The sequence below is a fragment of the Odontesthes bonariensis genome, chromosome 8 (genome assembly GCF_027942865.1).
Source record: "Odontesthes bonariensis isolate fOdoBon6 chromosome 8, fOdoBon6.hap1, whole genome shotgun sequence".
Classification (NCBI taxonomy): Eukaryota; Metazoa; Chordata; class Actinopteri; order Atheriniformes; family Atherinopsidae; genus Odontesthes; species Odontesthes bonariensis.
The window spans coordinates 12,652,609-12,670,091 of record NC_134513.1 but is presented as its reverse complement, the minus strand read 5'-3'; the positions used below and the strand labels follow the sequence as shown (position 1 = coordinate 12,670,091).

General features: G+C 38.7%; 1 protein-coding gene across 1 annotated transcript in view; it reads right to left on the bottom strand.

Annotated features, from left to right (window-relative positions):
- The window catches only part of plxna4 (plexin A4), a 215,474-nt gene that overhangs the window by 58,575 nt on the left and 139,416 nt on the right, over positions 1–17,483 (bottom strand). The window contains exons 6-7 of the mRNA XM_075471754.1: positions 4,946–5,069; positions 1,367–1,520 (exon numbers count right to left, since the gene is read on the bottom strand). Coding sequence (XP_075327869.1) covers positions 1,367–1,520; positions 4,946–5,069 — 278 coding nt within the window. The remainder of the gene's footprint in view (positions 1–1,366; positions 1,521–4,945; positions 5,070–17,483) is intronic.

Genomic DNA, 17,483 nt, shown 5'->3' with positions numbered 1-17,483 from the left:
TGCATGTAAACTTTGAGTAAATAGATTTCCCATTGTTTTATTCTTATGCAATTGAAAGAAGACATTTTAATTATCTCAGCATGAGCACACATATGGTTTAGGGGTCCATGGAAAGATATTGCGAGATGGCAGCTTTGTTCAATTAGTCCAGCAAAGCCAACTCCAAGATTTTCTTTTCTACTTTTCTTATCACATATATGAGCATAGTCAGAATGGTGACACCGTCTGTGAGGTTTCTGATCTCTGGGGTTAGTATTAATTGAAATGCTGTTCTAAAAATGATGTTGTACAGCTAGATTCTCCCTTTTGTACTGTGGTTAACTGGGGTCCTATAACTCCCTTTGGATCACATCCATTTGGGGGTGGAAGGAAAATAAATCCCAAAGCAGACTAAAGCCTGGTTTATAGTCGGTAACGCAAGACGCAACGCAAGCCCTTGCGCGGTTGCAAGCCCCCCCTTGCGTGCTTGCGTGTGTCACCTCAATTTTCTAAACTTTACGCAAGATGCAAGCCCAAGCCACTGGCTGTGGTCGAAACCGCCTACTACTTGAAAACGGCATACTCATCGATCTGACAGTATGCAGAGCGTTTACACACAGTGCACTTCACTCCTGTCCGAGCCCAAATCAGCCAGCCTGAAAAGCTGATTTCCCTTAAGCTATAAACTCTGTAAATATATAACTTTAGCAACATTTGAAACATTTTCAGGCGAGAAAGTAGTCGTTTAGACCCCCAAGGTGTTGAAAATCTGACAAAATACCGGCTATTTACAAGAAGAAGAAGCATGAATCCACTCGAAGAGGTCCTGGCGGTGAATTTCCTTTCATCATAGTAGGCTTGTCATTGAAAAAACCCGCTACTCCACCTACTGTCCTGGCGGTGAATCGCCACGCAGCACACGCAAGCGCCGACAAAGCAAAATGAAGTATAAACGTCTCGAGCCATTAACATACGCGCAAGACGCAAGCGCAAGGGCAGTTAAAAGAAGTATAACTCAGCCTTAAGAAGTAATGTTCATTCAATTACTAAACATGTCCTTAGGCATTGCTCCAAGCCCTGTTGAATTGCTGATGGCAACGACAAAACAAGAACTCAAGGAACACTTCTTATCCAAAGACTAGCAAGCATCTGAATGAAGGAGGAAAAAAAATAATCAAGATTAATGTGTGCTTGCTGACAAATGTGTTTGTATTCAACAAGTTCTCTGTTGCTAAGGACTAGCTGATAATGGAATTGCCATTTTAGGTGTTTGTACATTTACTCCTTATCACAAGCTTTTATTCATAAACATGTTCATGATGCAAGAGTGAAATCAATTGACAAAGTTGGGAGGCGGACACCAGTTAATTGCTTTTAAGGTAACTACCTTTGTCAACAATAATGCGGGGCATTTCCTTCTCAGCTGGGGAGGAGCACTTGATCCGGTTTCCATCCACCAAACCGTTCATCTCAGTCAGGTCCTCAAAGGTACAGTTGACACCTGCTGAAAGTTCTGGGACATTATGCGCTTCCAACACCAACTGTAAAAAGGAAAACAAAAAGAAGGAGAATTGTGTGACAACCCTTCATCAAAATGCGTGATATTATCCACTTAACACCAACTGATGCAAGCAACATCGTAAAACATAAACAATTGAGCTAATGTAAGTGATCTATAGATCAATTTATAGGGGGGTTCATTAAAGTTTCAAAGGCTTCACATGGATATCTTCAAAGATAAAAATAAAAAAGATCAAAATACTAATGATTAAACTTTTATGAAGTTTGAAGTGCAAGCATACCCTCCCCAGAGTTGAGATAAACAAGTTAGATATGGTTAAGGATCTGGTTGTGGTAGTACCGACACACATTTCAGTCACTCCTCAGATGACTTTTAGAGCCAGTATGTTCCTAAATATGACTGTAAGACATTTTCAAGGAACAGTTGCAAGTTCCATGCAAAGTAAAAAGCCATTTGTATAGTGGTCAGTGGACAGGGCAGCCACTGAGGGATTTTGGACGAAAATCTTGTCCATCTATCGTACATCAGCACACTCTACTGGATAAAGGGTAAGGCTGACCTTAAGTTGTTTACAGTGCCATCTTAAAAGGCCATGGTATTGCCACAAGCTACCTCCCATAATGCCTTGTGGCATCTATACAGATTTCAGATTCCTTCTTAATGTTTTAAAGCCCTGTAAGGAAATTAAGGCATTTGGGATAAAAAGCAAAGAAATCACACAAGCACAAAACTCAAAGTAGAATGGATGGATGATTGTTAATGGAGGTGGAGCAAGAAAAATTAATATCAATTGCAGGGAGTAAAGGCCAATTCCAAACTGACCCATACTACCTTCCACTCTGTTCTATACCTGCAGAGGGTCTGCCACATTGAGTGCCGTTTGAAACAAACTACACTTCAGGGAAAGTGCATTATAAAACCTTCCAAAACTGAATCTGCATCAGTCCAGGTTCAACAACTTTCCCCTCAATACGTTGCTCATTTCTTTTCGAAATGGAGGAAACTCTGCACACCTACAAATATAAGTTCCACGCGGCTCAGATGGATAGCGTCAGTAATGCAAACGTGGACATGGATTTGTGAAAATGTAAAGATATTGGTCCCCAACCTCATTTCAAAGCAGAACTTTTGGAGGAGGTCTAATATCTACACTAAGAATGAAGACATGTGGGAGCACTTTGGAAAATCATTATTGCTACTGTTCACAGTAAAAATGTATTTGATTCATATTTCTGAAGATTATGAACAGCATTACAAAGCATTTTCTGTAGGTGATGATCAGAAGTTCTCATTTCTGTCTGAGAAACTTCCAAAAGTTTAGAAGTGCATTTCAACACTCCTCTCTGCAGCCTTAAGTGTTACTTAAGTTACGTAAGTATTGAAAACAATGGTGCAGGTATACAAAACTTTTTATGGAAATAAATTTCTAAATAAAAAATGCTATGTAAGCTCTCCCAGCACATCAGGTGAAGTAAGAGTTAAAGAAACTGTCCTTGAATAAATGAAGAGGGGTTGTGGAGGAAGGTGGAGTAGGGTCAAGACCAAAATAAGCATATTGATGGAAAATGGTGTCTGAAAAGGGGCCTTGGTCTAAGCATTGATTTGAGGTGTAGTCAGTGCTACACTTGTGATGTGACGCTAAAAGCTGCCTCAGCGGCGGAGAAAGGCTGACCTGCACGGTTTTTATATTGCTATTTAATGAAATGAAAGAGGCGGCGGAGTGAACAGCTACACAACATCCCCCATCAAATGGATAGTGGATGCCTTGGCTCCATTTCATACAGTCTACCTCTCACCTTCATCTCTTGCTTTTATGTAGTTTCCTTTTTAAGGAGGAAATGCAGCCAGATCAAGAGTTTTCCCAATTAGATTTAGAGTAGTCATGGATAAAAGCCTCGCCACAAAATAATAAAAACATCCACCACACAAACATACGCCCGTTGTTTGTAAAACACCATGTCTGTTACTGACAATATGCAATGCTGTTAATGTCGCCATGGTGAAAAAATTGCAGGAAACGAAAGAAAGAAAAAAAGCCAATAAATAGCATTACTCATAATGTCTTTCTTCTTTACACTGAAATATTGTATTTCCACGTATATAAAAATAAATTAAAAAACATCTCAGATGACCAATTATAATCCAATTTTGTTTTCATTCAGAGCTTATGTAGCTAATTATGTTAAAAACAATAATAGATTTTCACAAACTTCAGTCGTGACGTGTCCTTGTTTTTCTTTAAATCTCTGTGGCATATCTTTCTAAACAAATATTTAATAACACAAAGGTCAAGGGGTGGCTCCTGCCTATCTGACTGAACTCCCAGCATTCAGCCGGATGGCAAATGTGTGCCGAAAGGTTAAACACTAAGCAACATCACACATATACACCCATGAATATCATTAGAATGATACACAGGTACATCTCTGATATTCAGCAGCTTGTGTGTGACCCTCTGAGAAAAAAAAAGGAGGAGAATTGTTATGCTGCCTAAGACATTCATGCACCTTTTGAAGTCTATGAGATTCAAAATCTTTTCCAGTCAGAGAGTTAATAGAAAGCTCGGACACAAACTGCTAATCAGAAACGACTGAGGCCGATTGTTCTAATGGAAAACGTATTTAATTAAAATCTTGAGAGGGGTGACACATGTTTATCGTGCATCTGAATGTATACTAAGATACTTAGTTACCTGTTCCTGCAGAAACGCTTTTTTTCAAAAGATCACAGCTTCTTGTGCACGAATCAATACGCTCAAAAAAATAAAAATAAAAATTCAGACCCTCTACATCTAGCAGCTGTTTCAGAGTTAAATGTCCAAGGGGCGAAAGTGCTGAATTTAGCTGCCAACGCTTGAAATAAGCACAGCATAGCAAAACAGTTTGCTGTTAATGATTGCTGACATTTGTTTGGAGAGTATTTCACAAGTCTACATTGGAAGTTGTAAGGTCAGGATTTGAAGGATGCATGTTGGCAGGCAGTAAAATTATACAAAGCAGGATTAGAGAGTTAACACAATCTATTTTTTAGTACTTAGAGCATAATTACATCGTATTACAAATTATGCTTGAGAGTGTGATATTGTCAAACTGCCAGACAAGATTTTCTCACTTGCAACATCTTCAGCTACCCTCACTATTGACTGAAATGTGGCAAACAAATTCTTGCTTGCTTTCTAGTAGGGTCTCCACTTGAAAGAAAAATACAACAAAGTACTGCCAATTAAAGTTTAACGACATTTTATATTTCAAGTGGTGCAAGAAGGAAACATCATCACTTAATGACAAACGGCATTTGTTCAAAAATATTGGAAAGGAGAAGCAGCGCAAAAAAATTGAGTGAACATCTAATCATGTCATGGGAAATTCATTACAGAGCAAACACTGTGCCTTTGATCTAGTTTTTCTTTCAGTCTGTATAATATATTTGTTTTTATCCACTCACCGTGACACTGAACTGTGACACTGATATGTTGTTTGGGTGGACACTCAGTCGCACACACTGCTTGATGTCTGAAGCGAAGCGCCTGGGTTCTGATGAGCGCTCACATTTCTCTTTTCTGGCACACCTGAAAGAAAAAAAAACAACATTTGAGAAGGTATTACTCGTGGATGACAAATATACACGAGTGCATTCATATCGTAAGCTGATAAGGGCTTACTTCTTTCCACCTGTTGCCTCAGGGGAAAAAAGAGAATGTCCCAACCTTCTCAAACAGGTGGCATTAGAGCCATTTATCATATTTCTTTTCTGGCAGTGTATCAGCTACAGTGGTCAATGAATAGAGCCCCAGTCACAACAGGAGTGGGAGCAGTTGCATTTAAAACAATGGTTGCTTTATTTGTGGAAGTGAAGCCAACCCACTGGGAAAAGGGGGAGGCCTAGTCTTTGTGCAGCCATCTTAATGACTGGCATTCACAGGTTATGCCAAAAGCAGGTGGAAATGTGGATGCTGGCATTGGGGGTGGGGGGTAGATTACTCCCTCTCTTAATACCAGCCCAGGTGGTCTAATCCAGTCTATTACAGTGGCGTGGGGAGTAGAAGAGTCCAAGCCATTGTGCTGTAGGAGAAATTTAGTGACTCCTGTTCCAAATGCTATCCCTTGACAGACTGCAGGTCCCCATATCTGAAAGTGTTTCAGAATGGAATTATGGGAGCTGCCATTCATTCCCATCCAAACTCTCCTAGTTGTAAATGTCTGCATCAAATATTCCAGGAGGATAGGCTGATGTAGTTTTATACTGTTGAAATATGTATGTTTAGTGAGAACTAAATCAGCCTGATTTGTGATATAAACTCAAAAATGTCTTCTTCTCACACACATGCAAGCACACCATCCTGTTCACATCCAATCCCTTCATAAACTTATTCAACTATAATCCCCTATTGGTTTAGTGAAAAACTTGCAGAGCAATTAATAACCTGGCAAATCTACAGAGTGCCCTAAAACTCCTTTAGAGAAATAAAATATTGAAAAGAAAGGAAGAGGTCAGATTGAATGAGTTGACGTCTGAGATACTGTAATACCTTTAGCAGAAAGAAGCTTTTTCTCCTGAATTAGAGAGACTCAGGGACCGGGGGAGAGTGACCTGACGTGAGTATTGTGAGTATTGTCAAGTTAAGCAGCCTAACATGCCACAAAGAAGACAGGCATAAAGAAAACTAAAATAAATAATCTCTTCGAGAGAACAGGAAGAAGAGTAAAGAGCGCAGGAGAGAAAGTAGAAAAAAAAAAGCAAAAGAGAGGCAAGACTTAAAGAAACGCAGCCATTGTTGGCTTTTTGTGAAGCTTTCCCTGCTAAGCCGTTTTGAGTAGGCTTTAATCGCTTCAGGTTCTTTTGTGCTTTCTATCACTGGTGTCTCTGCCTTCTTTTCTCGCATTGATCTAATAAGACCACATCATTTACATAGCCCCTGGGCAAACAATCCACATAGAAGATCCACAAATACACACTTTCTTCCACTCATTATGTGCCTATAATGAACAATTTTGACTCCTTCAACACTCACAGGTCTGATGTTTACACATATTGAAGACTGAGTGTGTTTGAGATTCTCAGACACAATAACACGGAACTATTTTCATTCTTTTCTGAGCATTTTGAGAAAAAAATAAAGCTGTTAAGAATCTATTAAGTAGAAAGTGGTAGAGGAGGTAGAATGCCAACTGGTGATGGAACAATTAATTACAATGGAGATGCTCAAAATTTGGTTAAAAGGATTGGTAGCGACTAGTACCATAACTTGAGCTAATTCACTGTGAAACTGGCATTTGGTCAGTGTTGAATGAAAAAGACTAAAATCTTACAACAAAATGACAAACTGTATTGAAAGTGTGAATTGGCACTGTCTCAGTGAATTATCACCGAATAGCTTAATTCATTACTATTCATAAATAATAATAAAAAAAAATATATATATATATATACATATCTGTACGGAGGCTAATAACTAATCCACACAGTAAATATGCAATGGTGTTAAATGCTTTCTGAGGAATGTTGAAATGTTGAGGTGATAAGAGTGGGTATCAAGACAAATGAACACAAATAAATAAATAAATGAAAATACAAGGAGCAGAATAATAGACACTGATAACAGCAAATGAATAACCGAGCCATAATAAAGGATTAAGACATGCAGCTGCCCTGTCACATGAGACATAAAAATGTGCAAAGGCAGAGACATTTCAAGGAAAAGTCCTCATTCATTTAATAACAAATTTCCCTAAACACAAAGGTCTTTGTTGACCCCAAGGAATTGATATGTGTATTCCATTTCACTGGTTGTTTTCCATGTTCCAGTTTTGTACTGTATTTTGCTGCTTGTGTGATTTTCAGCGCTACTTAGCTACATCAAAATTATACCTTTCTCTAAAGGTATCATGCTCGTGCCGCATCAATGCTACAGTATTATTGAAGCTTATATATAATTGTGATTTAAAAATTGTTTCTTATACAATGGCTTGTGTCTCAAGCTTCCACATCAGCAAGTGTGACTGGGAAAACCTACAGATTTCCCACACAGTATTTTGATTCATGAGGAATGTGCTCAGGGCTGATAAATGCCTGTTGTGTCTTGCTGAGCTGCATATGAACCAGGTTTATGACATCATCTTTGTGAGATACTTGTAACTGTAAATAACAAGGAACAGAAGAATGATGCCAGAGCACAACTGTTTAATGTAAGCTGCAAAGACTTGTTAATGTCAATACAGCAGCAAATAATTTTCCTAAAGCAGGTTTCATGTGTGTGATTTACATTGTACTGTATTTATGAGATAATTATTTTTGCCAAGATTTGCAGGCCATAAGTTTTATCATCTGTAGACATTTCTAGTAAAGCATCTTAAAACAGCTACAAGACAACAAGACATATTGAGGCAGTATTAGTGGAATGGGGGAAGTTTCTTAATATATCCTGTGTTTGACGACTCAATGACAGAGTGCTTAATAAATCCTTGAATCACTCTGCTTTGAAAATAGTTTTTTTTCGTATCCAGATGTGCAGTAAACATGACCATTTTCTTGAAAAATAAACATCCTAACTTAAATACAACAAAGGAGATCATTTGCTAAAGGAACAGACAGAAGTTCTTATGTTCCACTGAGTGTCTAATTCTAATTTTCCAAAATATCCAAGATTCCCAGTGGCAAATGAATGAATGAGTTTTTTTTTTATTTCTTAAAACTTTTTGTTATATTTTACCAACTGCAAAATGTCATACAAGTTTTATTGCCAATACATGAGTGAGCTTTGTTGATGATGGAGATCTCTTGAGAGACGTCCCATTGTGAGCCAAAGTTAATGGTATCACATCTGGTATAAGCTCTGCTCCACTTTCTTCAGTTAATTTGTACGAACCATTAGCACCTCTGCAAGAAATGAAGATAGTTCTTGAGCTTTACTTGCCATATTAACAGTCGTCCACGGCAAAAGTTTCTGTAACAAATTTACATTTTTATTTTTCACAAAGGTTAAACATGGGTGAACAGAGCAAAACTGTGTTTCACCCGGACTGTGGTGCTGCTATTCGAGATAAATCTGAGCTGAATAAGGTGACTCAACTTATTCATCCTCTTTGTCCTTTTTTGAAAGCGATTATCAAACAAGACATTGTATGCTTTGAGGGTTTTCCTTTCCTACTTTATGTTCCATATGTTTTTGGGCATGTAAAAGGTCTGCAAAGTTACATTGCTCAAGGTTTTTTAAGTAACCTGAGCTGACTAAAATGCCTTGTTTTGAGTCCAGACTTTTTTCTTTCACTGAATGTGAAACACATTTTTGTAAGACCTATCCAATGGACACTTTGGCACTCTTAGAATTAAGAATGAGGAAATGCCTTGCACTCTGCCATTTTGCATTGATCAGCTGACTCATCACAATAAACTGGGCTTGATAGGAGGGGTCTTAAAAAGTGTTAAAAAGTGCTGCATCAATGTATAGTTTAAGAGAAATAAAAATACAGCTTGTAAATCAACTCATGAAAACCTATTAGCAGTAGGCCTCCCTTCCAAATCAGTGAAATAGGCTTTCTTAGTTGTGGAACACCACAGGTAGTTGTATTTCTACTTCAGCTTTTCCTGCAAGTGCAGTAGCTTTCATCTCCTTCACAGAGGCAGAAGGTCAAAAACTCACTGCGCAGGATGAAAAGGCAAAAAGTAAAATGATAAACCTTTTAAACTATACAGAGACTGTGACTCAGCAGAGGAGCGAATCTTCTCTTCATCTCTACATTATCCTATCTGGATGAGGAATGGCATTGCTGTTTAGGGTTTTATTATTCATTTAAGCGAGACCCCTGCAATGAAACAGAGTAAAGAGGAAGAAACACGCCATTCACAGAACAATGCAATGACACCCAACAACACACACTCTTTAAAATTGAGAGGGGAGATGACTGATGCCATTTGAAGTTCCAGTTCAAATTTATGAAAAGGTTGACTCCTATCTGGAAGTTTTTGCCCCCTTTCACATACATAATCTAGCATAAAGTCCATACAAATGTCCTTCATAGTTTAATTGCATTCTTTTTATTCAAGGACATCAGCAAACCCTTCTGAGATGCCATGTCTGCACTTTTCTTGAAGTAGTGGTGTTGCATCCTGATTGAATCTCTAATCATTGTGTAGGACAGCTGCACATATTGATCTAGTTTGTGTTTATGCCACTATGAAGCTGCTATAGCAGACTTGGAGCGATGGTGAAATGATGTTGAAGATATGGAAAAACAAGGTTTAAAGAGATGTAAGAGGTGGGCATTTTTTCAGGGCAAAGCACTGGATAATTGTTTTCAATTACTATCCACACTCGCCTTAAGGGTGAGAAGATGCATTATTTGTAATGCTATTAGAGTGTTTAGCAAAACCCGCAGATCAAAACAATCTACACTGCAAATACGAGACATAAAAAAAAGATTACTCTGGCTCTTTTTTCTTCCTCACAGAATTTGACATCCACCAATTCTTTGTTTTGTTGGTAAACAGTGCTGTTGTGCAGAGCTGATTGACTGACTGGCAATGACACATTGTGAGAGAGTGAGCTGAAAGGATTAGATGGGCTTTGAATGAAAACTAATCTGCACTCTTGTTTCTCCCAGTCTTTGATAAGGTGACACAATTAGAGAGGAATAAAGAGACGGCAGAAAAGGATTTCTAGTCTTGGCAGTTTTTGCTGATGAGGTTGTCATGGCCACTCAAAACGACAGGGTTGTGTGAATAGTACATTTTGATCAAAATATTTATCATTAAGCTCTTTTTTATCATTGAATTGACAAAATGACCCAATCAGTGCAGTATGTGCAGAGACCAATAAAATATCCAAATATCTAAATATCCATTGCGTGATGAATTGAAAAAGGTCTAATTTACTTTGAGGTCCATCTTTATATATATGATTACAAAAGGTACCTTTAACTTTAACCAAGAACATTACTGACAATTTAATTCATAGTTTGGGCTTGAGATGTGAACTGCATAATAGGTCATGGATTGTAATTTTATGCTTTGTTTAGTCAGACAGACAGAGACACAAGAATAACAAAGGAAACAAACATGAAAGCTATGAAGTTCTCCACTCCATAATAACCGATATCAGAATCAAATGCATATTATTATTTGATATTTAGGAGGGATGAGGGGACAAACTCCACTGTTGTTCCTCAAATATAATGGAGTATACATGGGGCACATGTTGCAGGTTTCAGGGGAGCAGAGGAAAAGATTACACGAAACAGAGGGTTGAGCTGTATGTGGCCATGTGAGACTTCAGGTGTAATGCATATCTAATGTAAGGCTTGGCAGGTCAAACCGGCTGGGAAATGGAAGCTATTAAATTGTTGCAAAGCTGCGGTCCAGCCATCCTCAGCTCGATCAAATACTAATGTAAGCAAAATGCATTCACACATGTACATTAACACATACATTTGACAGAATCAGACAGTCTACAAGTAGCCAATGGGAATATTTGTGTCTAAACAATAAACACAACAATGACACAAATACATGGGGAACAAAATCAAATCCCCTCCATGAAAGTATATGACCTTTTAAAGTATCAGTTGCATATTACACATGGGGTTTGTATTTTTACAGCATTTGTAGTAAATCAATGCACAATAAATAGGCACTCTCTGGTCCTGCTGAAACCCAATTACCATAGCCCATGCATCATCACACACTGCATGGAATCCTATACATACTAATGGCCTTAGCCTGTAGTTACTGTGAAGTAGGAGCTGTCACACAGCTTCAGTCATATAACATATAGGCATTCAGGCTGGCCACATCTCTCACCCATGCACACGATCAAACACACATTAATGCAGTCCAACACACAAAAAAAACCAAACACACACAGGCGTTAGTGTGCCTCATGCTATCATTAAAAGTGGTGGTCTGCAGTGCAGAAATTTGCATGAAGGAACTGGTGGGAGAGTCATTACCTGGCCCACTGGCCATGACCCTGTTACTCCACTTTGTGTGGACACACACAAACACACGTAAAGGAACCCTCACACACAGAAAATCTGTCTCTCTTAAGGCCACACCTGAAGGCGCAGAAATTGCAGAATGGCTGCCCCCAAGTCTAGAAATCTCTGAGCTAATGTATCCTCCTTTGCATATCACCAATGCAAGAACACCTACTGAGCAAAAAAAACAAAAACATACAGCAACACTACTGTTGCTGGTTTGCAAAGTAATCGGCGATAAAACTGGTTCTCATTATACACAGAAAAACGAGGCAGACAGAGAGCCTGATTTTATAGATGTTACATAACTCTTTGATTAAAATGAAGTCTATAAGATTTACCATTTTCAACACAAATCCTTTATATTTTACTCCTGCATACACACAATTGTGTTTCAGTAGAGCTAGTTGGTGATTGTTAACATCAGCATGGGCCTCTGGGCGTCAGGTTGAAGCTGTTTTTCTCCAGTATGACGTTTAGTACCATACAATTTTAGCAGCCCTCAAAATCCTGGCCATCATTTCATTTACTTCTAGCTCTCAGACACTCACACACCAACACAAAAAAGTCCCTTGGCAAAAGTATCCAATGGTGGCACAGTGTGGTGGGCTTATTAGGCTGTTTATCTAGAAAGTATGGTGCCACTGCTGCTCCTGAAAATGTCATTTTCTATATTAAACTGCTTTATCTGTCTGGCATAAAAGTATATTTGGTTAGTGTGTGTGCGTATGTGTGGAGGGGGGGTTGATGAAAAGACATGAACTTTTATGAATTCTTTGAAGTGTTACGGAACAATTTTAAAACAAACAGGATGTGGAAAATTTAAATATCGGTAGTCAAGGCACCAGGTGAATATGTACTTCATATGCTATTTGTTGTAAAGCAGCATATTTTAAACCAAACCACCATCTTTTGCTCAACTAAAACTTCTATTTGTAGTCTGTGAAATGAGAGTTTGTCATCTGTCCCTCAGTAAACACTCAAATTATGTCAGTCACCATGTTTGCTCTCAATGTATAATATTGCTGTAAACTTCAAAAGAAATGTGCACCTCTCTGAAACAGCAATGGTTCCTGACAAAGCAGCATATTTGACACCCTGAGATGAGTACAGGTTGAGTGTTAGCAAATGAAGTATTTGCTAATTTCAGAATGGAACCTGAAAGTGAGAGCACAGGGATGTTTTCCTAATCGGCTTTCAAAAGTGCACTCCTCTTTATATTGTGTTATGATCCCGCATGTGTACAATGTAGACAGCATCATATGATAGTATTGATCCAGACAGTCAATATCCATTTAAGGTATGTTTATTCACAGCCACGAGGTAGCTTCTAACTCAGAGAGGAGACACATTGAAACTACTTAATCATTTTCTGGGTCTGAAAAAAGGGACACATAGAGATCTCTGCGGTATATGTGTTTGGGTGAATACAGGGTACATTGTCTGTATTGCCAAATAATCTTTTTCTATTGCTATAATGAAAGTGTGAAAATAGCAAAGTACAATTTGGTTGAGGGACACTGTGGAGTTGACAGGATAAATGTTTTGGAAAAGAATTTCAATAAAATAAACATTCTTTAAGACTCCACCCTGTTCAGCTGTCATACTGATGCTTAAGTCCAGGGCAAGCTAAAGACTAAAGAACAGTTTTGAAATTAACTCATTACATATCTAAATACAGTTTTATGTCAACTCTCAAGCTTTTGATAAGATAATATTACCACACTGATGCCGCTTGCCAAATGACAGTAATCTCAATGACAATACTATCAGAAATTAACACTGAAACATCAATAGGGATTAGTGTTGGATTATACAATATGATCATTATGTAGCTACTATGTCACTGTTGCCATAGCAACATCTATGTAATGGCACATGCAAGGCAACTTGCATGATTACCTTTTCACAGAGAAGCTCTCTGTCAAAGTCGAGATGAGCCATATATGTGTGAGTGCAAGTCTTTACTCTCCCATCCTCAACTGGAGTATCTCCAGGAGATTAATTCATGCTCTTCAGCAGAGGATTTCTAATCCTCCCCATCTCTTTTGCTGTGAATTATATAGCCTCTCTTTCTCTCTGCTCACGCTCACCTCTTTCATTTGAAATACATCCCTATATTTCTTCACCTTCTTTGACTGTCACTACATCTCTCATTCATCGTCTGTCTCCTCTCAGTCCGTTTCACACTCTGCTGGACAAAAGCAAGACAACTGCCTCCCTGCGTGTGTGTGTGCATGCGCCTCCATTATCCAGTGCCTGTGCCTTCTTATGTGCTGGAGTGACAACAGGTGACAGTGAGCAATGGTTCTGACTTAAAAGTGGCTGTGCATCTGTTGTGTATATGCTTGTGGATGTGTATTGGGGTGCGGTATATTGGTGTGTGTGTGTCTCTTTTCACACTATGATGGTGACAGCCGAGAGAGGACTAGGATGCACAGCCCTCTGTTCCGTCCTGATGCCCCTGTCACTTCTTGGCCTTGTTCCCTTCCTTCAACCTTCCCTAGGACCCACCAGGAGGTGGAGGGTGATGGTAAGGGGTGAAACCAGTCACCTGTACACAGGGGACGGCCATCCTCCCCTGGGCATGGACATCAGAGCAGTGTCATGGATCCAAGAATCTCAAGATCAAAGCAACAAGTTTGAATAAATTGAACTCTGGTTTGGCCACTTTTAGGAATATTCAAAATTGCGCTGAGAAGGGTGTGAACCAGGTTGCAACAATTTCTATGCTGCTTTTGCGGACTATAAAGTGGTCGTGATTTGCGGTTGTGGTTGCTCTAAAATTGCATTGGTCAGGAATAATGTGGAAAGCCATGTCTTTGACTCTTCCAAAAAAGGGATGAGCATTTTATCTGTAAAATGCGTCTCAAGAGGGGTTGAAGTGCACTTATTAGAGTTGATACAGACGTGAAATTAAGATGCAAAAACAATAAAAAGCCTTTGACTTGCCAGCTCAATCTCTTCATTGGGACCCTTTTAATGACTGGATATGCTAATGTCGTCAAGCTGTTCAGAAGATAATTTTATAGAAATAACCTTTCCCTCAGTAAGCTGCCAGTAATTGATAAAATGTAAAAAAAAAAAAAAAAAAAAAAAATGGTGAGTGTATATTTAGACTTAGAAAGCTAAACAGGACGAAGCGTAGCTGTCCACCTTTTACTTAAAGGTGCCTGATCCGTTAGAACTGATGCCTCCTAATCTCGGGAATTTTTTTTTTTTTTTTTTTTTGTGAACACAACATCTTTCCCCGACAACATTATATCAAAGCATTTAAGGCTGTTTCCAAGGGGAGACTATTGCTCACTGCAAGCAAATACAACAAGTTCTTAGCTGCACACTAATTATGGCACTGCAGTTTAATTAGCATCAGCTCAGCGTACCACAGTAATGAGCATACTGAGGGAATGGTTGGCTGTGAACACAGCGACAGGTAGCAGTGGTGCAGAATTAATGTGAGAGGGAGGGAGGTAGGATGGAGGAACGGATCTGCCAATTAGCTTTTCCCTCTGAAAAGGTTATTTGTTTGACAGCAATTCAGATGTCTGGAGAATACAAAGGCTTAAGAGGACAAGAAGCTTGCAGCATGACTTGCATGTTTCAGCCATTTTGTGTGTTTTCCTGACTTCTGGGACTATTTTTATTATCATAACAAGCTTGTACATAAGTTTAAAAAGAATTCCTAAGGCATGATAAGGTATGCAACAAGCATACAATTGCAAACAATTTCATGAAGGCATTTAGACTTATGTTTATTCCTATGAAACGCATTAGTACTCCAAACGAATTTGCAAGTAGTTGACTTGTGAAATGTAACAACTAAAATACAGATTCAAACATGTGAGACTTCTAAGATGATGGTCATCATTTCAGCCATTTTAACTATATAATTTTGTATACTTTACATAATGAAGTATATTCTACAACTAATTGTGTTCTGCTCTGCATCTTTTATGCTCCATCTGAATGATAAAGAAAAAAAGTCTAGGACATCACGTATGTCCAATGATTCATTAGAATGTCCCCACTGAGCACAGTTTAACTATAGGGCTATTGATCGCATCGACACTTTAACCAGGGAAGTAAGAGAAGGTATTTCCCAGAAGCCAGTGGCACAGATGACTTTACTGTTCCTATTCTACTTTAGGGAGGAAGGATCGATACTTATGAGTGTTTGGAGGAGAGAGAAAAGGAGTTAGAAGGAGTGGAAGAGTGTTACTGTTTATGGGCAGATGAGTCTCTGAATACCAAATATACTAGTTATGTCCACTTAGGATACAAATGCAGAATCAAAAATGTAAATTAGTATAAAGTGCACCAAACTAGGCACTTAAACTGATATAAACCTAAGTATAAATGAAAATGAAGGCTGAACTATTGGATGCATAGATAATGCAGACATATGTGAACAAACAAAAAAATTGTGTAAAATATAATGGTGTATAATAAGCCTGCTGGAGATGCAGTGTGATTTGACTGATAGTAAAGAAGGGAAATGGTAAGACAAAATAATAAAAATGAAAAAGGGACAAAAAGTGAGAAAGTGTAACTACTCCAGCCAGAAGCAGAGATTGAGATATGTCAAACCAATTGTGAATGTGAAGATAGGAAACATTAGCACCACTTGTTCCAAACTGACACAGATATCACAGACTAATGTGAGATATTCTCAACATCCATGCCAAATTTGATGACAATCATTTTGAGAAAAAAAGTACTTCTCCAAATATGGTCTTCAATCTGTCTGGTTGTCATGCACTACAGGCGTTATGACAGCCTAGTTAACCACTTGCAAAAATGACAGCTGACAGACTGGCATTACGGGAGGTAACATATCCACAACATGGCTGGAGCATTTCTGGTATATTGGCTCTCTGCAGGAGTGCCTCTGCCTTACTTGGAGGGGGTGAAGTCACGGAAAAAGTAACGCGCCATATCAGACCAACCTCATACTGTAAACATAAACCTAACCCTGGGGTTTCATTGGATGAGATTTTAACATTCATATAAGAGTGACTTAATAAAATATTCTTTGACCACCAAACTATTTTCATTCATTTCAGTGATTTATAACACAGCAAGGACATCATACCAGAATACAGAAGATATATGCATGAGAAAATATGTATGCATCTATGATCACAACGATACACATACTCATGCAAATACCAACAACAAATTTCTTTGGTATTTAGGTAATCTTTAGTAAAAGTCTTTGTGGCTTTCCTGCAATTGACAGAGTGTGGCATCCAATGACAGTGGTAAAAGAGTGAAAAGAAAGGGAATGATAAAAAGGGAAGAGCTGATATGAGTCAAAAGTTTCCTTTTCACCTGCCAAGGAAGATAGACATTAGCATAAATTGTGCATCTCAGCAGATGACAGCACGAGCAGGCCAAGACAGTTTAGATGACGGCTAAGCCTCCAGGTTTACATAAATGGTGTCAGGGCTCACTGCAGGAGCAGAAAATCTGGTGCATTTCCTCCAAGACAGTTCAGAAATATACACAGAGGATTTATAGTTGATAGGATAAATGCAAGCATATGCCTTCACAAAATGCCATCCACACATTCAAACTCACGTGTGTGATAACCAAAGACATCGAAAGCCTTGAAATAAATGGTCAGTGTTTGTCAAGGACAATGTGACTGCCATTAGAGAAACAGAGACACACATAAACGCACAAACAGGTGCACCATCCACTCCTGTTGATTTCCTCTCCTGTAATATTGATTGCCTTTCTCCTCTTCCCTTGGTGTTCTCTCTAACAGCTCCTCTCACCGATCTATAGAGTAAATAAAGGCAATGCTGATAGAGAAAGGAGGGAGTGTGTGTGTGTGTGTGTGTGTGTGTGTGTGAGAGAGAGAGAGAGAGAGGACATGCAATTCTGTTTTTTTCTCAGAGCAGTGAGGTGATTTCAAGGTTGATTGGAACAACAAACTATCTGGAGGAACACTTTTGTAGAGGAACTGCTTGCTGTCCTTCCTCACACTGCTCTCCCTTCCAGCACAA